Source organism: Phlebotomus papatasi, chromosome 1, assembly GCF_024763615.1.
Source record: "Phlebotomus papatasi isolate M1 chromosome 1, Ppap_2.1, whole genome shotgun sequence".
NCBI classification, from domain to species: domain Eukaryota; kingdom Metazoa; phylum Arthropoda; class Insecta; order Diptera; family Psychodidae; genus Phlebotomus; species Phlebotomus papatasi.
In genome coordinates, this window is record NC_077222.1 from 61,182,781 (window position 1) to 61,208,183 (window position 25,403).

Here is a 25,403-nt window from a genome sequence, read left to right on the forward strand (position 1 = left end):
TTTCTCCGTCTGAGAGCGGTGTCATTCCTTTTCCGTTTGATCATTTCTAGGACGCTACAATACTTAGCTTTACCCCTGATTCCCGGAGCCTTTGCCAGGTTCCGCGAACCCTTGGTTCCTAGAGCGAACTCGAATCAGCTGACCTGTACACTATCCGTTGAAAAAACAGTAGGATACTTCCAGGTTTCTTCTTAAAGATGTCTATCATAGATCATTGAATTCTAACGAACCATTCGTTCTGTCCCTCTACACTCAGTTTTTACTTGTTTTAAATTTTCCCACCTAAAGAAAGACTTCATTTCACACGAGAAAAAATTATCTTTATTCTCAAAATTTTATGGTAGGATTCCCATTTGTTGAAGACAAGAACGAGCAGCATTTGCCTTGGCTTCCTTCTTGTTATTGCTAGGAGCCTGGGGAGTGTAGGAAACCCCATTAAGAGTGACCTGAAAGTGAATCAAATGGCAAGCTAAATATAAACTGTATTTTCGTTATTTCCGATGTGCTCAGTAAAAACCCCAAATAAGATTTTTACATCAGTTGACTTCCGAACAATATTACCCTAAAGAGAAAATTCTTATGATGCCCAGGTCCACTTTCCATTACAACTTCATAGATTGGCGACAACCACTTGCGTTTGGAAGCTATCTCTCCAAGAAGAGACACTGGATGCTTCTGCTCCATGGCTTCTTTTGTGAGGGCAGCATTCATTCTCTTCTTCTTGTTGACATTTTGAGGATTCTAGCCAAAAGAAAACCGCGTTCTTTGAGAAGCTGTTTGGGATGGAATTAGAACCTTATAAGCATTACCTCTTCATTAGCAGCCAAACCCCTTTTGTCGAGTTTAATCTCCAACAAAAGTGGCTGCAGAGAACCAGATTTATCTTTCCCAAGAGCCTCTCCTGGCCTCCAACCCATTTTCTGCAGCAAGTGCATGCCCATGCCACCAGAAACAGGTGCTGTGCAAATCAGTTGATCCTGGACAATCGCACAGAGTAATCAGCCAAAATAGAAACGTAACAGTTCACACAATTTGAGAAAAAGCTCCTTTTTGAGCTTCCCAAAAATTGAATAATGATTGAGAAAACAATATTTTTACATAATAAAATTATTTAAAAGATTACATAAAAATTGTAAATGATTATTTTTTCAATGCAGCAACATACTTACCAATTTTGCAAAGGGACGAATTCATATAATAAACTTAAGAGTGATTCACATATCGGAACACAGCGATGCTAATCATAAATGTCTGAAATAAATTTTCAGGATACCTAGCTGCTCTACATCGGCATATCATCCCCAATCTCTCCGGATGGGGTTGATATACAAATGTACAGGAAAAAAGATCATTGTCCTTGTGTTTTCATTAAATTCTTGTAATCGTTCTAGTAGTTAATCTTCAAATTTATTTTCTGCCAAGGCAGCTGAGGTAATGCCTGAAAATTTATTAGGATCTTTCTCTTTCAGAACATCAATGTAGATCATCTAACAAGTTGATTCATCGTATTCAGAAATTCCTCAATTTTTTTTTATAAAATTATTTTCAAAAGAGGAAAAACTGAATACGATCGCAACTTGATCAGATGATCTACATTTCTTCGTGTATTTTTTTTTTTCTTAAAAATTGCCAAGAAACGGAGTAAGAGGAAAATCTGTGAGAATCCAAATACAACCATTGGCACTTACTCTTTTCGCCCATGCTTGGAAGCCTGATTGCAATTCTTTTGCACTCAAGATATTAGCTCCTGTACTACCGAGAAATTTCCCAGGAGTGAATTTTGACGTAGCCCAATTAGACATCTACAACAAAAAAAAAATACCAATAAAAAGAAGCATTCACTAAAGCAAATCCACTTTAAAATCAATAAATTTCAGAAAGACTTACATCTTTCTGAGTATTTTGCATCAATTCCTGTGCCTCACGATCTTGTGGATTTTCCTGAAGTTTCCTCATAGCATTGAGCCTCTGAGTGATGATACTCGACACATCTAATCCCTTCTACAAAGCAAACCAATGAGAATTTCCACGAAAAAAATTATTTTCCCAAAGACTTACCACCGTTTTGACAACTTCCGGAAACACAGTATCCGGCTCTGCTGGAGGTTGAGCTGGAGTTGGTGGTGGTAATTCTTCAGTGGGTATCGTATAGAAAGCCTGACTGAGTTGCTTAGCTGGTATTGGAGCGGATTTTTTGACCTCTTTCGGAGGTGGAGCAGGAGGATCAGGTTTTTTAGGTGACACCGGTACCCATTCAGATTCAGTGGCACGATGATGCTGCCCCGAAGATACAGGGAATTGCATCAGCAGTGCCTTTGTCTGTTCAGCAGTTTTTGGTGGGATGGGCACCGAATTCTACCAAAAATCAAATAGGAAAAAACCAAAAACTCAATATCGTTTTAAAAAACTTCACAAAGACGCCAACTCCTTAAATAAAATAATTTAAAAAATGCGGAAAAACTAAAAAATTAGTAGGGGAGGGCAAAAAGTCACAAATCGAAAAATTCAGTATCTTCCAAGCTAAAAAAGATAGCGGCTCAAATTTTTTCTATAGATATCCTCCAATGTCGTAAGTTTCTTAGAATTCGAACAAGGAATTTAGAAAATAAAAATATCAAAATTTTAGCCCTATTTTCAAAATATTTTCCTTGCAGAAGAAAACAATTATTACCTACCGTCGTTGCGGGTGACTTTGCACGTTTTTTCGCTGTTTTTCAACTTTACCCTCTAAAAGTGGACAGTTAAAGTGAAGGAAGGGGGTGAATGGGTAAAATTATTTGTATTCAGTTGTTAATGAATGGATTTTGTGCCACTAGCATTAATTTTATAAAATTTTACTATGTTTAAAAAAATCAAGAAAAAAGGCTTGCACTGGGGTTAAGGTGCGGGTGACTTTGCACTTTTTAATAAATACTAAAAAATCAACAATTTCTGATAATAAACGACAATGAAGATCTTCATATCTAAGGGTAAGATGCACGAGATCTACAAGTTGACGTGGTCGCCATCTTGATTTGACGTTTCTGTCCGCCATTTTGAATAACTGTCAAACCCTAAAACTGGTCCGATTGGGTTGAAATTTTAGTATGTTGTAGCTGATGTCAATACCTTTTCAAAACGTATCTATGTTCCAGTCGACGTCATGTATTTACCTAGATACAGAGGCTCAAAGTTTAAAATTTTGTAATACTCATGTTTTGGCGGTCTTTATTTTTTAATCTTAAATATTTGAAACCTAAAGGAAATGCCTCAGTAACCATTAAAAATGGTTGAGGCTTTAATTTTATATATTTATTTACTCTAACATAATTTAAAAAATAAATAAATAAACGAAAAGTGCATTTAATTATTTTTTTTTTATTTTTCATCTTTGCAACAGCAGTTTTTAAGATTATTAAATAATGCGCTGTTATAAACAAAAACATTACTTTTTTTGTTTGTTTGATCTCACCGCCTAACGATAGCGCTGTCTTTTTCGTGATAGTTTTGATAAAAGAAGCTCCCTATAGTTCTGTATTCATGAAAATGTCAAAATTTTGAACTTGGAGCCCCTATATCCAGACAAAAACTTGACCTAGGTCTGATTTTATATATGTTCTGAAAAGGCCTTGGCATCAGCTAGAACATACTAAAATTTCAGCTCAATCGGACGAGATTTTTGTTTTGACAGTTATTCAAAATGGCGGACAGAAACGTCAAATCAAGATGGCGACCATGCTATCTTGTAAATCTCGGCTATTTTATCTTAAGTTCCCACAAAATTGGATAATTTTTAGCCAAATACTTCTATAAAAGCTTTAGAAAGGCCATTATATGCAATTTTATAACATAAATCATGTGTTCTTAGGAAGATAATAGGGGAAAAAAATATTTTAATAAAAATAATCAACAAAATCGAAGTGGATTATTCTAGCCAGATAAATTTAGATTGAATCTGGGCAATTTACTGCTCTGAAATCGATTTTGGAATTGCACCTTCAGATAACTTTTTCACGGAGGCGTTTTTTGACAAAATACCTATACCTGGCATTTCATTGACTATTACTGAAACTATAAGAATCCTTTTGGGGATCATTGTACCTTACTTGGTACATAACATATCCCTATATACTTTGACATGGTAGACCGGATCGGCGAAGACCATCAATAAGTGCTAGAATTTATGAAAGTCTTACGGACAGCAGAGTGCAAAGTCACCCCCCCCCCCCCCGAGTGCAAAGTCACCCGCAACGACGGTACTTATTTTCCCAAAATTGATGCACTGGTGAATATTTTCTAAATAATTTAGATATTTTGAATACGAATCCGCTATCTATTTTTGAATTTCACAAAAGTTCTTTTCTCCAGAAATCCTTTTATTAAAAATGGTCACTTGGGGTAAAAAGTAACAAAAGGTATAGAGCAAAAAGTAACAAAAAAGCGAAGTAATTCCTGATGTCTCACGGCGAAAAGAAATGTCATTATCATGTCTCGCCGCTTGTTGTTTGCATTGGTCAAACGATTTGCAGTCTTTTGTGTGTGTGTTTTTTCTAAAATAGTTTGAAAAGCACTTTTCTCGCAGAGAAAACGGTGTTTTACAAAGGTACATGAATAAATTTTCTATGAAAATATGTCCTCTAGGTATTTTTTGAAATTTACGGAAGCCCGTAATGAAGCGAATCAAAATATGATAATACCCAATGTCTGGTACTATTTGCCCCAGCATTTTTGAGAATAGACACAAAATTACCTTTTAGAAATTTGCTCGATAAACGTATTTCCTTACAAAATAGAGGAAAATTACTTTCACAAAGTTGTAGAGCGATAAATTTCCTATAAAACTGCGCTAATTAGAAATTTTTGAAGCGTTCGAGTAGCTTTGTAAAAAAATAAAATATCCGTTTTGTGACTTTTTGCCCTAGTCTCCCCTACCTTCATTTTTATATGTTTTATAGTGTCATAGCGGATATTCCGACCTTAGACACTTGTGACTGAAAAAATATGAATGAATCATACAATGTCAAAATTTAATCACTCTGGAGTGTCTATTTCTCAACCGATATGGTCAAATTTTGAATTTTTTGAAAGGTCTTGAAATTTCTAACCTGTATACATAGGTCCCAATCGATTATAAATTTATAAAGTAGCAATAATTGATGTGTTTTGCTTGAATCATGTTTTTTTGGCAAATTATCAAAACCGTCAAGACAGTCCAATGTGCTCAATGTGTTTTTTTTTTTTAATTTAATTTATATAAATAAATTTAGGTTCTTCTATGAACACTTCTTCAGTATCCATTCATACATTTAGGTCTCATCCTTTGGACACTTACAACTAATAGAAAATCACAATGTTTGCGGCTTCCTCTTATAAATAAAATACATAATAAACAAAAAAAAATCTTTTTCAGATTGGGTTATAGAAATATTTTAAGATTAAAATTCGACAGCCATACTCTTCAATTAATTTGCAAAAGCAATTAAATATAAGACGTTTGTAACATTCTAAGAACTCAATTCTATAGCTATTATGAAATTAAAAAGAAAGTAATAGGGGAAAGTGGTCTGCCTTTGAATGCGGCAGCCTTTGAATACCGTAATTTTTTCAGTTTTCTTTAAAGCATAAATTTTTTTCTATTAACTATTAGATAGCTATTCATAATCCTCACAAGTCATCAAAAAATGCAGACCCTAGCTCTTATTTTCTAGGTGCTAGGGCAAAAAAAACGAAACTGAGCTCTAAACTGTAATTTTGATGTTCCACAATTCATGTGTTTTTTCATAATCAAAATAATTTTTCGAACAAATCTTCTATTGTGAGTCATAGAAGGTTATTCTTGGATGGTATTTCTCCAAATACATTTTGATTCAGACGAGGCAAATTTTGTGGATGATAAAAGTTTACAAATATTGCTCTGCGGCAGCCTTTGAATCTTAATTATGTGTGCCTTTGAATCCTCTCTTTACATACATTGAAACGTCTGACAGCTTCCTGTCCGGGAGCAGAATAGAACTCCTACTTTGGTCCGACGAATGTCATACAAATACTTATAACATGCTATCTTGCTCCGGCCGGGATGTTTCAAACTGACAATTGGCAACTTCAATGGCGTTTTATTACAAATTTTCAAGTGAAAAACAGAGCTTCAGAAAAATGTAAAAAATGTTGTTGTAAATGACTTTTGACTACAGTGGTGGTTTTATTGAGTGCATTAGGGTTCATGCTAATCAATTATGGGCCACTTAATGTTACAGCCCTAATATTCTCAGTGAAAAATTAAGATTCAAAGGCTGCCTCAACCACATTCAAAGGCAGACCATGCAGGCTGCCTTTGAATATATCGACATCACATTTTCAAGTTCCTCACCAGGAAAAACTGAGGACTTGCGAGTCCTGAATGGGGTAAGCATAGAAGCTTAATGAACAAGAGAATTTTTTGGTGTAGTGCAAAGTAAAACTCATGTTGTAGTTTACTGTGAAAAAATCTCAAATTTTGAACATCATTTTTCGTTCAAAGGCAGACCACTTTCCCCTATATAAAACTGAATAATATTATCTTAATAAAATAAAATTGTTAAAAAGTGTGTTTTCCTTCTGCATTACAAGTGTGGACGTGGAGCTGTTATATAAAACTTGATTTATCACAAATAACGGTGTTTGTGTCGTTTTAATGCCAAAAGACAATTTTTAGAGGAAAACTTAAGGTCCATTTTTTTTTAGAATAAATAGTATCCCTATCGCATCATTTATCCGGTAATGTTCCAATTTTATCTCTAAAAAAGCGAACTGTCTAGAATTCCAATAACTTGATAGGGTAAGTGTGCCAAATTCCGGCCAGCTTGCAATTCCGGCCACTTTTTGTTCCTTGAATTTCCATCAATTTTTAGTTTTTACATACTCTAAAGATTATACAATGCAAAAAAATAACAAAAAATGTAGGTGCGACAAACGAGATGACGTGAAAAAGACATTGGAAGAATTTCCGAAGGGCAAGGAACTATGAGAATGAAGAATGAGAATGAAGACCAAAGCTATGTCTATATTTTTATTCATTTTAAAATGTATTAAGAATTATTTTAGAGTAAATAAAGACGATAAACGATAAACTGTCTACAAGGTTGCAAGCAAAACTCCTTTAGAAGAAGGAAGAAAAAATTGAATTTTATAAAAAAAATATTACATTTCAAACGTGAGACTTTGACGCTTGCATACAACTATGCCGAAAGTTGGCACACTTACCCTAATTACCATAGTTTTGTCTAAATTGAAAAAGAAATTTATTTTGTATCGGTGAAAAAGTTATATTTTTGATATTTGTCACATTTTTATCATAATATAAAATTAAGCAATCGGGTGAATCTTGTTCCAAGGAGCCAGTCCTAAAAACGCAATGAAATCGAATTTTCATTTTTTAATTGTTCTTCAAAGTGGAAAGTAAGTTGATATCAGAAGTTCTTCACGCCAGGAAGGACTTTCTGTGATAAGAAGCAATACAAATGGTAAGTGGAAAAATAATGGCTTGCTGTCCGGAAAGAGTTAACTCTTTCGTCTCTTTTGGGACTGTAGTACCCAAAGAAGCATATGCATATTCTATGAAAAACAATGTTTTTTAATTATTCAGAACTGATAAAAATCCGATTCTTGTGGATGATTACAAACTATAAGAATGTCCAAATGTAAGATATTTTTTGTAGGACCTCAATTAATTCCTGAGCTTAGATATTTTTGATTAAAAATTGTGAAATTAGCTTGCAGCATATGCTGCGGTCCGGAAAGAGTTAAGGCTAAATTTTATTTAAAAATATGTAAAAAAAAAAACACCCAATTTCAAAGGTGCCCCATTTCCCCCTAATTCCACCTAACCACGTAGGTTTTTAAGCAAAATATTAATTTAACTCTTTCGTCTCTTTTGGGACTCTGAGTACCCAAAGCAGCATATGAATGTTCTGTGAAAAACAATGTTTTTTAATTATTTAGAACTGATAAAAATCATACTTTTGTAGATGATTACAAACTATAAGGATGTCCAAATGTAAGATATTTTTTGTAAGACCTCAATTAATTCCTGAGCTTAGATATTTTTGATTAAAAAATGGTGAACTTGGCTTGCAGCATATGCTGCGGTCCGGAAAGAGTTAAAAAAATAAATAAAACGATAGTACATTTATGCAGCATATGCAGTATATGCAGTATCTTAGAATCGAAAGTCACATGAAGCATATGCTCGATATAAGCGACCTGAAGGATTTGATTTCTTAAAAAAAATATCTCTTACCTTGATATTCATGACAATCGGTCCTCGATCCTTTACTATAAACGGATGATTGAATGGCCTGGCGTTTCCATCCCTGTCGTGATCACTGTCCTCAGCTGCTGAAGACACGCTGGAGAGATCATTGAGGGTCTCTCCGTTGGACAGCTTCTTGCAGTATTCAGTGAGTTCTTCAATGGATTTCCCGCCGTGAGTCATCTTTGCTAGGGCTATCTCCTTGTCAGCCGGAGCTAGATTCTGACATCCAGGCAGAGTTCCATTCTTTAGCATCGTAATTGCATTCTTTCTCGCAATTTCCAGCAGTTTTTTCTTATCAATTTTTTCACTAGATTTCTGTGATCGGGATCTCGACCGAGATCTCGAGCGGGATCTACCATTCCTGTCCCTGGAAAAAAATTTAAAAAAAAGTAATAGGATCCCACTTCTGATGAAGATATATCCGGAATCACACCTTCTTCGGCTGCCCCAGAATCGATCCCTTGCACTTCTGTCACTGCGGTAGCTGCTCCTGAAGCCATCATCATGTCTTGACCGGCGAGTTGTTCTGTCCCTTCGACGCCTCTCCAGACTGTCGTGATTGTCCCCTCGACTCCGAAGTGGAGAATAATCCCTGTGCAGATATTCCTCTTCATCCGAGATGCTAAAATCAGAAAGCGAAATGCCCTTTTCTTTCTTCCGCCTTTTATCCTCCGATTCTTCTCTAGGTCTTTTCCTAGAATTTCCTTCTCGGCTATGACGATCCCTTGGCTTCTCTTTCTCCACCTTTGAGGCCACGGATAAAATTGTACTATTCTTCAAGTCCTTGATGACGATTTTGTTGGATTTTCCTTCGTTCTCCTTCTGCTTTGAACTCTCCTAAAAACATTTTTAAGCTTAAGGAAGACCTTCCTAAAAAGGATACGATTTACCCTACCTTCTCGGCTTGCTTTTTCGTTGAGGATGAGCTCTTCGAAGTCTCCTCAGTTCTCTCCAGAATCTCCGTTTTTACTGTCTTTTCCGGCGATTTCTTCCTACTTTTCTTACTCTTTTTCCTCATCTCTCCATTCTCTTCCACCTTCACCTTCGCCTTGATCTTACTCTCAGCAGAAGATTGTTCAGTATCAGAGCTACTATCACTTTCATTATCATCCTCCTTCTTCTTCTTTTTGGACTTTTTCTTGTGCTTCTTGTGCTTTTTCTTCTTTGACTTGTCCGTCTTTGTGAGAATTTTCTTCGGTGGAGCTGCATTGAACACCCCAAATAGTTCCGTAAGAATCTCATCTGAGCTCTTCAGTGGCTCCACGGACTTCTTATCTTCCTGGTCAGTGGACGTCTCGATGCCCAGAAGAGTGTCCAAAAAGGAAGTAAAATCACTTTTTTGGGCTTTTCTTTCCTCGCGTGGAGGTGACACTTTTTCACGCTTGATACGCGACGGAGAAACGGGAAAAACTGCACTTTTGCTATCACTATCCATTCTTTGATATTTAATCTTCTATTTTGTAAGATAATTTAATTAATTTTGTCCTATTTTCAAGGTGATTTTCCTTGTTTTCACATCACTAGAATCCTATTTTCTTTTTCTTCAAGCACACGGTGATTGACATTTCCAAAAATTCAAAATGGTTTGAGTCTGAGATCAACACTGGATGTGGGAATTGGAATATTTCCAGTGGAAAATGCGACGTCCACCCAATAACCGAAGTTTGTGGAAAGGCGTGCGAACTTTCGGGTTACATGTCCTCCTTCATGTTAGACGAAGTCTTATAAAAAAAATTATAAAAATTATTATAAAAAAAACTTCGTCTTTCCCAAAACTTTAATATCTGATTTGAGAGGCCGCTACTGGTCGAAGCCTCTGGAACCGAGAATTTTTCGTTGCTGGGAAGTTTATCTTTTAGTTAGAATTAATAACAAAAATGTGGACTATTTAATTTTTTAAACAATTCGTAATAATAAATCAGGTAAGAAAAGAAAAATTATAAATTATTATAAATTAAAAAATAAAAATTATAAATTATCATAAATTATAAAATAAAAATTATACCTATATTTATTTATAATTTTTCTTTTTCTTACCTGATTTATTATTACGAGTTGTTTAAAAAATTAAATAGTCTACATTTTTGTTATTGATTCTAACTAAAAGATAAACTTCCCAGCAACGGAAGAATTCTCGGTTCCAGAGACAGTGACCAGTAGCGAATTTTGTTTATATTTCAACTCAATTCAGTAATTTTTCTGACAATACCCATAATAGATAATTATCATTCTTATGAAAAAAAATGTATAGTTAGGATAGTTAGTTATTATACTTTCTATTGTAAAGAGGCTTTTGCTTAAATAAATTTGGATATATATTAGATGAGATCATATATTCTGTCACTAGAAGAGGTTGAAAGTTTGGAGTGGTATATCTCAGCTCCTGATGAACATAATTGGATGAGTTATTGAATCTGTCTTTTTGTAAAATCATAAAAATGTTGTGCCTAAAGTTGACAGATTTTTTTCTATCTGTTTTGTTGTTACTATTTTTTTTTAAATAGATTTCCATGATTAGTAATTCTAGCAAGAAAAAAATTTGAGGAAAATCGATAAAATTTATGTGGATTGTAATCGAAAAATGTTAAGGAAAAAAGTCTGGCGCGCCTAGCTGAGCCGCAGCCGATTGCTTCAGCTGGCGCGCCGGCGCGCAGCCAGCCGCCGACAATTTTTAAATGTTAGCCGCCGCCGCCGAAATCATCTCGGCGCACATCTTTACCCCTAAATCAGATATTAAAATTTTGGGAATTCATAGTATGGAACGGTTCTCATAGCGAGAACGATGACAAAATATCTCGGAGAAGCAAGACCAGGGTACAGTTGTGTGTTGTTAGAGTTAGAATCAATTTACAGTAGAGTCTCCTAAATTCGAACGCTCTGAGTGTATTTTTGACATTTCTCACCTCTCAAATTCAAACGATTTTTTTTAAAACTAACGAAATTTATGTGAGATTAAATTGTACTTTGAATTAAATTCCCGTACTTTCTCACAAGTCTTAGTGGTAACATACTTCCTTTTTACTTTATACGATCATAATGTATGTAAACATTCAGGAAAAAGCACATAAGTATGATTTTCAGTCATCCAGACAGAATACGAATTTTTTGACATAACCACACTATTGACATTTTGAATCCAAACGTTGTTCGAATTTGAGGGATTCAGATTTTAGAGACTCTACTGTAAGTTGAAATTATAATATATTGATAGCTTAGTTTGTATATATCTTCTTATTTTGAAAAGTAAACACATTTTAAAACCCGTGCAAAATCGATTCTTAGCATACCGATAGTAACTAGGCAAAATTTTGCATGGTTATTTTCATAAATTGCCGTTCAAGACAAAAAAATCTCTCCACAATTTTCAGTAATAGTCCAGAAAATCTAAAGCACATTGCTCAGGCTCTAACTGTATTATCACACTTGCACATTAAAATTTTAATATGATTCACATTGATTGTCGCTGGTGAGAGTCCAAATGTGTAATTTGTGTGTTTGAATCATTTTATATTCAAAATTTGATCTATTTGTTGATAAAAAGGTAGACTTGACCCGCAAAATTTGATATAAATTGATTTATAGCATTAATGCGAAAAATTAATGCGATTTTCTCTTTAATTTTTTAATGTGAAAAATATTTATGCCTTAGGTAAATTTAAACTTATTTTTACAGGCCAATTCAACTTCTTTATCAATAAATTGAAAAACCCCAAATATTAAGTAACTCAAAGACACAAATAACATATTTGAACGCTCACAAGCGACAATTAATGTGAATCACTTTAAAATTCTAATGTGCAATTGTGATAACGCCGTAAAACTTGTTCAGATTATTTTTCTCTTCTTCCTATTTTTTATACAAATTATATAGACAAAAATAATAAAAAAAAATTACCTGAAGTGAGAGATTTAAGGCATTAAGTTGAGCGGTGATATCACTGAAAACGCGACTTTTCCCAAAAATCTTCATCAGCTGCCGATTTCTTTAATTCTTTACTGACCTGTGAAAAATTTGGGTATATTAAAACCGCATTGTGTAGAATGGGCAATTTCAGTCCTGAATTGCAAATGGAAAATTCTTAAAATTTTCATTTTTTAGAATGTTTTTCGTTTTTCAACAAAATTACGAAAAAATAAACTGGGGTGGGCCCAGACTGCACGCGAGGAGCTATCCCTAAATGCGTCTGCACGTGCAGAAGAGAAGAGAGTTCTCCCTTTCTCTACTTGCATGCCTATTCGTCACTAATAGTCCTACAATATACTTGTTTGACAGTCATCTTCACCACCCTCAGAGGTTCTGATCTCGAAAGAGCGGGGATTTTGCCAAAGCAGAGCCTTTGTTGCTTATGGCGGGTTTTATTGCTTCTACACTATGATTTTTGTTGACTTGGGGTTAGGTACAGCTTTAGTGATAAAGTTTTATCCCACTCCTTTTAAAGAATAAGAAAAAAATGCAAAAATTGAAACTGCCCTCTACTGAAACACCAAAAACTGCGAGAATTACTTTAATATCACTACGCCGAATAAACAACATGACTTGTACCCTCAAATCACAGGATAACCATCATACATCCGTATGCATCAGAAGGTCTTTATGTTGGCATTGCATTCTTTCAAATATCTCTTTAATGTCCTGTGGGTCAAAGAATTATGTCTTCCTCTGAGGGCATTATAATTGTGTGGATGGCTGTTTTGATGGGAAGTAGATCCGATAAAAACCCGTCAAATCATTATTCTACCTGCCGATTTTACTCTGAGGTTTTTTGAATTTTAACGGTATATTCCAGTGTATTCAGAGAAAATCTGTAGATTTTCTGCTGAATTTCTGCCGAGAAAATCGGCATAGTGTCCATTACTTCACAAAAATATTGTTGATTTATGTAGAAACTGTAGGAGTTATAAAGAAAATGGTATGCTCTGCTTAACAAGCATTACCGATTAAACATTTTAAATAAGTAAAAAGATGCGAGCAAAAATACTAATTTTTTAAAAATCGCCCATGGAATGATACAAAAACACGAAATTTAGGTCGATACTCTGCTTAAAGTTTTCACTTCACTTTTCTCTACTTGTAACACGGCGTCGCAGAATTCTTTATTTTATATAAACACCGTGATATCACAAAAAATAACTCTATTGAATTCTGCAAACTTCAGTGAAAAATTTTTCCATCTCTTCTGACACATCTTGTCTGGAAAGTCTGGAATGTAGAAAAAATCGGCAGAATATCTACAGAAATTCGTCAGAGATTCGTCAGAAAATCTGCCGAAATATTCTGACGAATTTTGTCCCAAGCCCAAATAAAATTCGTAAGAATATCTACAGAATTTATCTGCAGATATTCTGTAGAGGTGTAGATTTTCTCTACAGAAATCTTAAAGATATCTGCAGATATTATTTGACGGGAACTTTCCACATAGTTCGGCTTTGTGAAGGAGGCAATGAAAATGTCTTATGGCCTCTACACACTAGAAACATTTATGTCCATATTGAAGAGTTTCTCTTGCACAAGCGTAGGGAATTTGCTTCAATATGGACATAAATTTCTCTAGTGTGTAGAGGCCGTTAGTCCACGCATAATTTCAAGCGTGCGACTATAATATAATACGTTAATATGTCCACTCAGTGAAGGTTCACCATCAGTAGTGATATTGAACAGCCTGTCAGTTATGCCGAATTCTTCCAAAGTGGCCCACAACTCTAAAAGTGTCTAAACCTTTGGTTCTTATTGCGAGGTTTTGTAACTGCAACATATCTTCAAATGTCTCTCCACTAGGAAGGACATCACGAACAAATATCAAAAGTTGACTCTCATCCGTGATGTCAGTGGATTCATCTAGACCAGAGAGGTGTGCAAAAACCGTTGAAACCGAATTAACGTCAAAATAAGTTTGTTATATAGCGTTTTGACCATTAACTTACATGTTTCATTTGACGTTTATTCGGTTTCAACGGTTCTTGCACGCCTCTGATCTAGACAAATAGAAACAGATTCACAGCTATCAAGCTTTTGCTGTAATTTGTCTCGGACATTATTTGAAATTCTGCAGATAATCCTTGTCAATGTCAGTCTTGAACACGGAACTTTTTTTAAGTAACTGCGCTGCTTCAGTTTGATCCATCTTTTCTAACATCATCTGAATCCAGTATTACTAGAAAAGTTTGTGCTGAAAATTTTCAAAACCTTGGTTTAGTGTATAAATGGGATTTTCAAGATTTTCTTGGAAATTTTAGAAAAACAGTGACATTTTTGCATCTTAAAACACAAGAAAAATGTAAAGAATCTCAGCTAAAAAACAAAATTTTCTCTACTCACAGCGCATCACAATGCCACACACCTTACATCGTGAAAATTTCTCATTTAAGGGTTCACAGTAATAATTATTTTTGATAGCTTTCTTCATGCTCTCCATGTTTGCATTTTCCAAATCACGTTTTGTGAGGTTACGGATGATCCTAGATGACACTATGAAGTATTTTACAAGGCAAAGGTAACAGAGGACCAATTTTTGAAACTCTCACTCGCACCCGCGAGCTCTTTAGTGGCCGAGAGAAATTGACTCGCACATCCCGGAAATTCTTGAGTACGTGCAACGAGTACTTTATGTTATGAAGAAATCGTTATAGAATGATTTGAATCTACGGGGTGTGCGAGTGGATTTCTCTCGGCCACTAAAGAGCTCGCGGGTGCAAGTGAGAGTTTCAAAAATTGGGCCTCAGGAATGTAGAAGAAGATCTGCACAAAGCTAGAAATTTCGAATGCCCAATCTTTTTGTCCGATTTGACCCCTGGGGGGGGGGGGGGGTGGATTATGTAAGTGAACCCGGTGAATGATTCACTTGACAGATAAAAGTGAATATTTCGCTATTGAACCGCAAAAATGCGATTATGAAGGCCAGTGAACGATTCACTTCAATCAGTATTTTGAGGTTAGATTTTTCATCATCATTTGATGGAGTGAAACTGAAAGGGAATGCAATTTTTAGGACGAAAAATACATTGCAGAACCGGAAGTAAGGCTTTTTCACATAACTAGTATATAATGTGACTCGAAATCATTGAGTTTATAAAGCATTTTACGCAAAAAAATTGCCAAAATATAATTTATCGAAACACTGTTTTCATAGCACGTATAGAATAATTCACTTCCGGACAAATCGAAAAGATTGACAAAATTTCTCACTCACGTTAACAGACGCTTCTCTCGGGTTTGTACACATTTTGTATTATTTTAACACCAATTTCACTCCATTTTTACTAAAATATCGCGGAAAACTTAGAAAATTTGTGAAAAACTACATGATCATTGAACAAAAACCATGAATTTTGACGTCTTCGAATTCACTCTAGCAGTTTTTCACCGCAACTGATTCACTCACTCATTCATAATAACTTTTCTAGCAGTTGTGAACGCGAACGGTGAATCGTTCACTTGTGAACATTTCACCAAGTGAACGTTCACGATTTTTACATAATCCACCCCCTGGTGTACATCAATAAGTAAAACTAAAAACTTCGATGTGTCTGTAGACACATCGAATTCGTACAGACAAAATCTACATCTTTCGCAGCGATATTTGCAGACGCGAATTTTGATGGGTACACGACAAAAAAAAGGGAAGTAAAATTGTAAAGGTGGCGCTGGCTGCAAAATATTCGCAAAAATGTTGAGAAAATGAGTGCCGTAATTGTAGCTTTATTTTGTGTTTTTTCCGTGATTTTTCTGTGTTACTGTGCTCTCCAGTAAGTGCCGCAGTGGATGGAAGTAGTTGCTGGTGCGTGAGATTGTTGTGTGGTGTGAGAAAATGCGGGGATTGTTTTGACCATCTTGCTGGGCATTCGAATGCCGCCTCTGATTTTGACGTCGGAAGCGAAGCTGGGCCCCCATCAAGCACCACCTGTCCCGGAGCAACAGAGTGCGCCCGCGACAACGACAATGGCGGCCGAAATGGGGCCACCCATGAATTCAGTACTGTGGACGGCCGTTTTTGACTACGAGGCTCAGGGTGAGGATGAATTGTCACTGCGTCGTGGCCAGATTGTCTATGTGCTGTCCAAGGACAGCAACATATCCGGGGATGAGGGCTGGTGGACGGGCAAAATAGGCGACAAAGTAGGAATCTTCCCGTCAAACTTCGTCACTGATTGCGATCCCTTGTTGCCCAGTGTCATGATTGGCAATATCCAGCCCGAGGAGATTGACTACCATGAGCTGGAGCTTAAGGAGGTGATCGGGGTGGGGGGCTTTGGGAAGGTTCACCGAGCCTACTGGGGTCACGAAGAAGTGGCCGTAAAAGCTGCCCGTCGCGGTCCTGACGAGGACATTGAAGTCACGCGAAAGAATGTCCTCCAAGAGGCCAAACTCTTCTGGTCACTGAAGCACGAGAACATTGTCGCCCTCAAAGGAGTATGCCTCAAAGAGCCAAAGCTCTGTCTTGTGATGGAGTTTGCCCGTGGGGGTTCACTCAATCGCATCCTCGCTGGCAGGAAAATTCCTCCGGATGTTCTCGTAGACTGGGCCATTCAGATTGCACGGGGCATGAATTACCTGCATAATATGGCTGAAATCTCTGTTATCCATCGTGATCTCAAGAGCTCAAATGGTAAGTGAACATTGCATTCTTCCTCAAAACACTATAACAGGGATATTCAGAATTCTTGGTTGACTTATCAATGTTAATATAGAAGGGATTGGGATATACTTTGCTATCGTACTATCATTTTATTCTTAGCGGAATAATTACAAGGGTTGGAGATACGAGGTTTAATCATGTTTCTGAAGATCTAAAATTTAAAAATAGAAATCAATTTCAGTGATTTTCAAAAATTCAATAAATCAAATTGAACTTAATTATTACGATTATGAGTTCAAATTTACTCAAAAAATAATCGAAAAAAACATTAGAGTAAGTTAAGAAATAGGGCAAAACCGGTTTGAAGACCGCCCTAGGGCTTAGTTGAATGGATAGTCGGAAACTTTGAAATTTTCTTATCTGGAAAGTCATGACGCGCTCAGAGCAAAAAATGGTTATTTTAATAAGGAAATGCATATACGATAAACTGTTTTTATTAACAACACTGTCATATCGAATTGGTTTCTTATTGCACAAAACAAATAAGAATAATCATTGATTGAAATTCAGAAAAACCAGAATACTAATTATCTTCGTAATGCCGTAGACACACTTACGTCTTCAGCCGAGAGACGGCTTAACGTAATTAAATCAAAATAAAGATTAGACTAAATTTCCATCAGTTTGGTACTAACTAAGCCGTTTCTCGGTTTAAGCCAAGAGACGGCCTAATCAGAAACTGATGGAAATGTAATCTGAGATCATTATTTTGATTACAAGTACGTTAACCCTTTAACGACGAAACACTTTTTACAAACTCAAAATCAACAATAAAAATTAAGCTGAGAAACATAATCAATGATAAGTCTCACATCTAACCTTGGAAAGTCCAACAGAGTATGATTCGGTGTATTTTGTGCTTCTATGAACAATAGGGACAAAAATAGCCCAAAAATTTAAGTAATATTTCTGACAATACCAATGAATAATATTTTTCGCTTTAATAAAAAATATAACGTTTGAGTATTGTAGTTTTTATTACCAAAGAGGATTTGCTTAAAAAAAACTGGAAGTATAAAAACTAAATAAAATCAATTATAAATTTGAGAATATAAAAATTCACGATTTTTGAGCTTAAATATTTACTACATAGCAAGTAGCTAGAGACTTGCAAAAAATATTCTAGATTCCTTCGACCTTCTACTTTACAATTATGTACAGACATAAGAAAAAAATAACTTTAGGTAGTTAGGAAAAATTATTTTCTTTATCGGACACCGGTGTTCCAATCGTCCTTAAAAAGTTAAGCTGTCTGTCGGCTTAGAAGAAGAAGTGTGTCTAGGGCATTACAGCTGAAACCGAGAGGAGGCTTAGTCAGTGTGAAACTGAAGGGAATGTAGTCTAATCATTATTTTGATTTAATTAATTAATTTTAGTCGACTACCGGCTTTAGCCGTAGGTCTGTCTAGTATATTAGGATTGCAATGTGAGTCAAAAAATAAACTGTGCTAGGAATAATTTATTTGGCTTATTTTTTTTAGATTGTTTAGATTTAAAAATTCCCTTTTAAATAATTTTATAATGCATTTATATTATTTATTTTTTATTATGATTTTATAATTCAAAACCATTTCCAGACGTTTTAACTTTAACAGAAGTTTGAGCACATAAGTTCATTTTTTTCTGAAAAAATTACATCAATTTGCTCCTTAACTCTTCTACAATGTTACTGTTTAATGAAAATTCTTTAAATGGAATTTGAAAAATTTTTAAATAGAAGAAAAATACACGAGTGCAAAATACTTCTATTGGAAACAAATTAATGCAAATGGAAACAAGGGAAATTTTCTAATTGGAGACAAACAGTGTAAGTGAAACCGCGACGAAAGGCATCCAAAACCTTGTTGATTTGCTCTTGAGTGTAGGATTTGTTCTTATTCCTAGTCTTTTCTCCTTTCCCATTGGATACAATAAGAAAATCTCTTTAAAAAAAAATATATTTCCGGTGTTTCTAATTGAACCATTTGCAGACACTTCAGAAAAACCCTTTTTGTTCACGAAATATGTAATTATTTCATTTGTAAACTTCACCTACTGTTAACAATAAAGATTAACACATAATTTCACATAATTTTTCCAGAAATATTACATAATTTAAAAAAAAAAGCGAATAAAGAACAATCAGCTTTTTTGTTTTTCATTAGAAAACATGGTTGATTGATGAAAAACTCGATGGTGAAAAGGCATACTTTTAATTTTGCTAAGAAATTAACAAATTAAAATTTGTGAATATCTATGGGTTTTCGCTTTATTTGGAGCAAAATTAACGAAATAATGAAACTGAGGCGTAGAAAATATATATATAAAAATGTAATATTGTATTTATCATGGAAAAAATTATGTTTCCATTTGGAGTAGCGAAAAGTCTCTATTTGGAACAGGTTTTGAATTAGCTTAATTTACCCTAGATGTTTTTAGATTGCTCTTTTCATAATTTATTACATATCACTTTTTACTGAGATTATCGAATTTGGATTTGACTGGAGAAACGGTTAGCAAAATAAAATTTGAGATTTCAGAGTTGCTCATTTTTAATAAATTTTCTGCTCTAAATGATTAAATATTTAAAACAATTGTAATTTTAATAATGTAAAAACAAAATATTGAGAATTGTTTTTTTTTCAAAATAATTTACACAGAATAAAATATTACGTAAAATTGTTCGTAAATGTTTGTGAATTCCTACTGGGGTGGGGACTTACGAAATGCTCGTAAAGAGCGTAACCCACTGAAAAGTTTGTACTTTTTCACAAATTTTGTACGTAAGATGATTACATGAACAAAGTGTTTTGTTCTTTTACAAACATTTGTTCGGATATTTTTGTGTGCTAAGCAAACCTTTACGAACAAATGACAAAATTTTACGAATATTTTTTTTTGTGTTTACGAATTCTTATAAAAGAATGTTTGTAGAAAATAAAAGTGTTCGTCAAGTGATCATCTTACGAACAATGTTTGTGGAAAAAATACGAACTTTTACGAATTTGCTTGTGGATTACACGATTTACGAGCATTTCGTAATATCCTAGACACAATTAAAACTTAGGCGGAGAGACGGCTTAATGTAATTTAATCAAAATAATGATTTGACTAAATTTCCATCAGTTTCCCACTACGCCGTTTCTGGGTTTAGACCAGGAGATAGATAACTCAGAAATTGATGGAAATTTAATCTGATTATTATTTTGATTATAAGTATGCTAAGCCGTCTCTCAGCTAATCCTCAGATCTGTCAACGACCTAAGGCTCCTGCAGGAATTTACGAATAATTTTACGAAATATTTTATTCTGTGTAAATTGAGCTTTAAAATTACAGCCAGGATATTTAGTAAATTTTTCCATTATGAAATTTTGGCATAGATTTTGAGAATCTTTATAAAAATTAAAGAGTTTCAAAATGACTTGAAAAGCACATTTTCTAAAAAGAAAATGAACTTTGGCAAAGTTTTAGGACCATAAATTTCCTATAAAAATGTACAAATTTAGACATTTTATTAGATCTGAGATCTAAGTAATAAAATGAATTGTGCATTTTTCACATTTTGCCTCAAATTTCACCAGTTTTATATCTGTGGAAATAAGTTGCAGAGTATTGGCATTCTAAAGAAAATTCACAAAGAAAAATTAATAATCGATGAAGAAATGAATTTTCGCGTTGTATATTTATCTCTTTGCAACTAAAATTTGGTAATGAAAACACGGAATGAAGAATTAACATTCCAAAAATTAAGGTGATAATGGATTTATAGTGAATTTTAAAATTGAAAATTTCAAAGGAAAATTGAAAATACTTTTGATTCCCTTTCCTTCAATAATATTTCCTTTTTGAAAAACCCATGAAAAAGTTTATCAATTCAAGTAAGATCTCAAGCCTTTTTGCAAATTTAAACGTAATATGCTGGACACACGGACACGACTTAACCCTTTAATGATAATTGGTTCACCGGTGACCCAAAAAAATGTTCCTACGTTCATATATGGTTTTGTTTCGCTATAAAATCTCGGAAAGAAATATTTTTTTCTTTCCCCCTATTAGGTGTGATTCCTTCTAATCACACCTATTTTTGATCCTCTCGTCCTAAAAGAATTAAGCCTAGAGACGGCTTAACGTAATTATTAAAATAATGATCAGATAGATTACATTACCATCAGTTTCTGACTAATCCGCCACTCGACTTAAGTCGAGAAACTGCTCAGTTAGTGGGAAAATAATGAGAATTTAGTCTAACTATTATTTTGATTATAATTACGTTGAGCCGGCTCTTGGGTTAAGTCGTAAGTGTGTCCAGCACATAATTTCCTCAAAGAAAAGCTTTTCAGATCAATACAGAAATACTTCTAAGAACAGTTCTTAAGTGGATTGTTTTTCCAAAATGTCTAAAATTAAGGTCCTAATAAATATTTTATTGATTTTTTAATTAGTTCAAATTCATAAACAATATAAATTCAAATTATTTTTTCTGGTATTATTTTGGAACAATTCTTTATATTCATGATCGAAAAACGTTTCGTTGGGAGTCCATTCTAAAATATTCTCCAATTTACATCATTTCATATTTGGCCACCCTTACTAAAATCCTGGCTACGTCCTTAGTCACCATTCAGAAATTCGTCCTTAAAGGGTTCAGTGATTTTTTGTCATTTAGTAAATTTAAAGCTTTCATATTCATTCATTCATTTTAAGGTCGAGAGCGGCCTTAAAATAATTTAAATAAATTAAAAAGTTATATCTTAAAAATTTTGTTTCGATTTGTAAATTTCAATAGTAACACCTTAAACAAATAAATTTAAATAAAACAACCATTAGTTTGAATACATGGATTTTCTTCAAAAGAAAATAATTGAAATAAAACAAAACCCTCGTTGAAATTATTTTCTTTTATGAAAGAATTAGGAAATGCGTTAAAAACTCTCCAGGAACCCCAAGCTTTTGCTATTAATGGTAGAGACGAAAATATTTCACCAAAAACTCTTTAAAAGTTTAAAACATTTCCAAATCACTTTCCAATTTCCAAAATTTTAATGAAAAATGCTCTTTTGAGTCTCTCTCAAAGGCTTCTTTTTCAAAAATTCAGAAAAAAGTCAGTGCTAAATCAATTTTGGTAAAATCGACTGGTAAAGTACTCGCACTATGATGCAAGTGTCTCGGGCTTGAGTCCACTGAGGAACTTTTCTGGCGTTAAAGGTGTTCGGATTGCATCCAGTGAGCTTCACTGCATTTGATTCCATGGGACATGGGACTGACAATCTAATCCCGTAAAAGAAAAATAATAATACGTATCTCCCCTTGCAGGAAGACCTACTTACTTCTTGGTATGTTGTACCAGCATTTTTATTATTATTATTATTATTAAAGACAAATGTGAAAAGCTTGAAAAGTTCCCTAAAAAATGCTCATCTTAGATAACATAGTATAAGTAGGTGTCTTTGAGAAAAATTGATCAAAAACGTCCTCAAAATCATGAAAATCCAATTCGAACGTTTTTAAAATTGTAGTAGTGCATTTTTAATCCAATTTCAATGATTTTTAGTATTCAAGAAAGCTCATAAAAATTAACAAATATATTTTGGGCTAGACAAGGCACTTGGTATTCTTGAATTATTTTTAGTTTTATGTTTTTTCTTTAATTTATTGAATATCGCGTAGGAAAGGCAACAGCCCCTCTTTGCTTCTTCCTAGCTATGCTTATGACAGTGACCTAAAGAATAAAAATATTTTTTTTCTGCCTATTTAGAGAAAAACATAATTTTAGATAGTTGAATATTTTTTTTTTGGGTCACGGGTGACTCACGACGTCTTTAGAATAGAATAGAGAAGAATAGAATAGAACTTATTGATTAATGCACAGGTTACAATAGAGGACTACAAAATCTTATTTTTTTAGGGTTAGGGTAACTGTATCAAATTTCGGCATAGCTGCAAGAAAGCGTCAAAGTCTTAAGTTTGAAATGTAATATTTTTTTTATTATAAATTGATTTTTTGTTACTTTTCGTTTTAAAGAATGTTGCTTAGAAACTTTTAGATAGTTTATCGTGATTGTTCAATTTAAAGTTATTATTAATACATTTTAAAATGAATAAATGAATAAAAATATGTACATAGCTTTGGGTAATACAGTAGAGTCTCCTAAATTCGAACGCTGGGGGGTTTTTTGACATTTCTCACCTCCCAAATTCGAACGATTTTTTCAAAACTAACGAAATTTGTGTGAGATTAAATTGTGCTTTGAATCAAATTCCTGTATTTTCTCACAAGACTTAGTGGTAATATATGTACTTCCTTTTCATTTTATACGATAATAATGTATGTAAACATTGAGGAAGAAGCACATATATATGATTTTCATTCACCTAGAATACGAACTTTGTAACATAACCTCACAATTGACATTTTGAATCTCGGCGTTCGAATTTAAGAGATTCAGATTTGAGAGACTCTACTGTACTTCGGTCACCTTGATTCACAATTCACATGATTCCTTGTTCTTCTGGAATTCTTCCAAAGTCTTTTTCACATCATATCGTTCATACTTTACAAAAACAGTCTTGTCAAAGTAACAAAACAAGTTTGTCATAAAGATGGATCTTCTAGAATATAGAAAATTTTTGTCAAAGCGGCGGCCAACTAAATCTTGTTAAAAGTTTGTCAGTAGGTGGTTTTTCCATGTAAAATGTGAGAAAATTTTTTGTCGAATTAATAAATAACATCCTTTTGACAAAATTTGAACAAAGCCCATTTGTTGGTTTAACAAGACTTTTTTCAGAGTAGAGGCGAAATTTTTTCTTATTGTTTTTCAATTGTATAATCTCAAGAGAATGTAAAAACTAAAAATTCATGGAAATTTAAGGATCAAAAGAAATGGCCGAAATTGCAAGCTGGCCGAAATTAGGTACAGTTACACTTGGATTTTTTTTCAGTATTTTCAGTACATCAATCACAATTTCTTCAGAGTTGATGCAGAGTTAGTTTTTTTTTTTAAATTATTGTAAGATTAGAACTATAGTATTCTAAAGAAAAAACAAGTTTTATTAAGCGGACAAGTGGTTTTGTTAAAATTTTGTGAAAAGGATTTTGCTAACTATTTTGGAGAAACTTTTTCTTACTTTTCATATGGCAAGAAATCGTTTTAGAAAATTTTCTTGTTAATATGACAATATTTTTTCAGAATAGTCATAACTAGAATTATTTCAGAATTGCAGTCTGAATTGCGGTTCCCTATTGATTAAATTTATTTTATTCTGCTCGATAATATAGTGCTAATTTTAAATCATGTTAAATAATTTTGAATATTTTGATTATTAGTAAATTAAACGATATATAGGGTTCCTTAGTACCCCTGTATCAAGATTTTGCACCCTATTAAGTTAAAATTGCTATAGCGCCACTCTCATTCTATCGCGCGTTCGCGAGTCATTTGGGTACACAACAAAGGCTCCGTCGCGAGTTCTTTCTCTTGCGGGAATCTCAACACACAGACACACCATGTGAATGTCGCAACAATTAATTAATGATGAAAGTGGATATTGCCATCGTTCAAAGTTCTGGTGAACACGTGTCGAGAGTATTACATCTCACTCTGGAGACTCTTTCTCTAATATGAATATAAAACCGAAAAACCACATGAAATGAATCCATTTGAAATCTGTTTTTCTCTTCAGAAGAGTTTGTCACAATTTGACAAAAAAAACCTACTCTTTACATTCTTTTAGTGTACCGTATCTATTGATAAGGCGCGAGAAGAAATGGGCAATTGTACACCTAATTAAAATTCTCTGTTTATCATTTATGCTCTATATATGAGATTTTTTCTTGTTGGATTTGCAAAATCAAATACAATTTCTTCATGATGATAAGAAAAAAAGGTATCAAAAAATGTTTAGTAGTCAATAGGGATTTGACAAACAGCAATTCTCATTATTAATACTTTTACTTAAAACATGAAAAATATTAATGAAAATTCATTATAAGGCAGATAATGTTTGGTATGTTCTTTGTAGTATTTCTATACTAATAATTGTTTTAAAGGTCAGATATATTCCGGATTTTTGACAATGATTTTGTAGATAACATTAAAAATAGCAAGGACGCTACCCGATATACTTTTCTTATCAGTCTTTTATTGTTCATACTATCAACCATGTTTCAAACAACAATTTCTCCTGAGAGACTGTTAAAAGCTCTACTAACAGCATGATGAAAGTCTATTTTTCGGTATATCTTTATGGTAGTTCACACAGTTGACGTAATTATTAATTTTCGAAATGAAGTCATATCAAAAAGATTCTCAAAATATTTTATTATCAAAATATAATTCCATGAGGGGGAAGAACAACTTTAAAAGTCGAATGGTCTCGTAGTTTGCACAATAATATATTTTTTTAATTAAACAAAGCAATTAAAATTAGGTATTTGTCTTATCTCTCCTGTAGTAGTTGTGAGCCGAATGAAAAGATGATTTTATTTTTTTCAAAGCAGAAGCGTTTTTAATGAGCATTTCTG

General features: G+C 33.8%; 2 protein-coding genes across 4 annotated transcripts in view; one reads left to right on the plus strand and one right to left on the minus strand.

Annotated features, from left to right (window-relative positions):
* Positions 1 to 298: 298 nt before the first annotated feature.
* LOC129809585 (protein Son) lies at positions 299 to 9,859 on the minus strand. 3 transcript variants are annotated; one of them, XM_055859532.1, is made up of 9 exons: positions 9,165 to 9,858; positions 8,703 to 9,106; positions 8,255 to 8,636; positions 2,059 to 2,355; positions 1,888 to 2,001; positions 1,689 to 1,802; positions 810 to 977; positions 562 to 741; positions 299 to 446 (listed from the first exon to the last, which is right to left on the minus strand). In XM_055859532.1, the coding sequence occupies exons 1-9, from the start codon at positions 9,702 to 9,704 to the stop codon at positions 336 to 338; spliced, it is 2,310 nt and encodes a 769-aa protein (XP_055715507.1). In that variant the 5' UTR covers positions 9,705 to 9,858; the 3' UTR covers positions 299 to 335. The 3 variants fall into 3 exon arrangements, with proteins under 3 accessions (XP_055715507.1, XP_055715509.1, XP_055715508.1); XM_055859534.1 differs by lacking the exons at positions 299 to 446; positions 562 to 741 and adding an exon at positions 1,170 to 1,251 and having other exon boundaries at positions 914 to 977; positions 9,165 to 9,859; XM_055859533.1 differs by lacking the exons at positions 299 to 446; positions 562 to 741; positions 810 to 977 and adding an exon at positions 1,184 to 1,438 and having other exon boundaries at positions 9,165 to 9,859.
* Positions 9,860 to 15,864: 6,005 nt separating this feature from the next.
* The window catches only part of LOC129809586 (mitogen-activated protein kinase kinase kinase 11-like), a 44,423-nt gene continuing 34,884 nt past the window's right edge, over positions 15,865 to 25,403 (plus strand). The window contains exon 1 of the mRNA XM_055859535.1: positions 15,865 to 16,872. Within this exon, the coding sequence (XP_055715510.1) occupies positions 16,113 to 16,872 (760 nt within the window). The 5' untranslated portion in view covers positions 15,865 to 16,112. The remainder of the gene's footprint in view (positions 16,873 to 25,403) is intronic.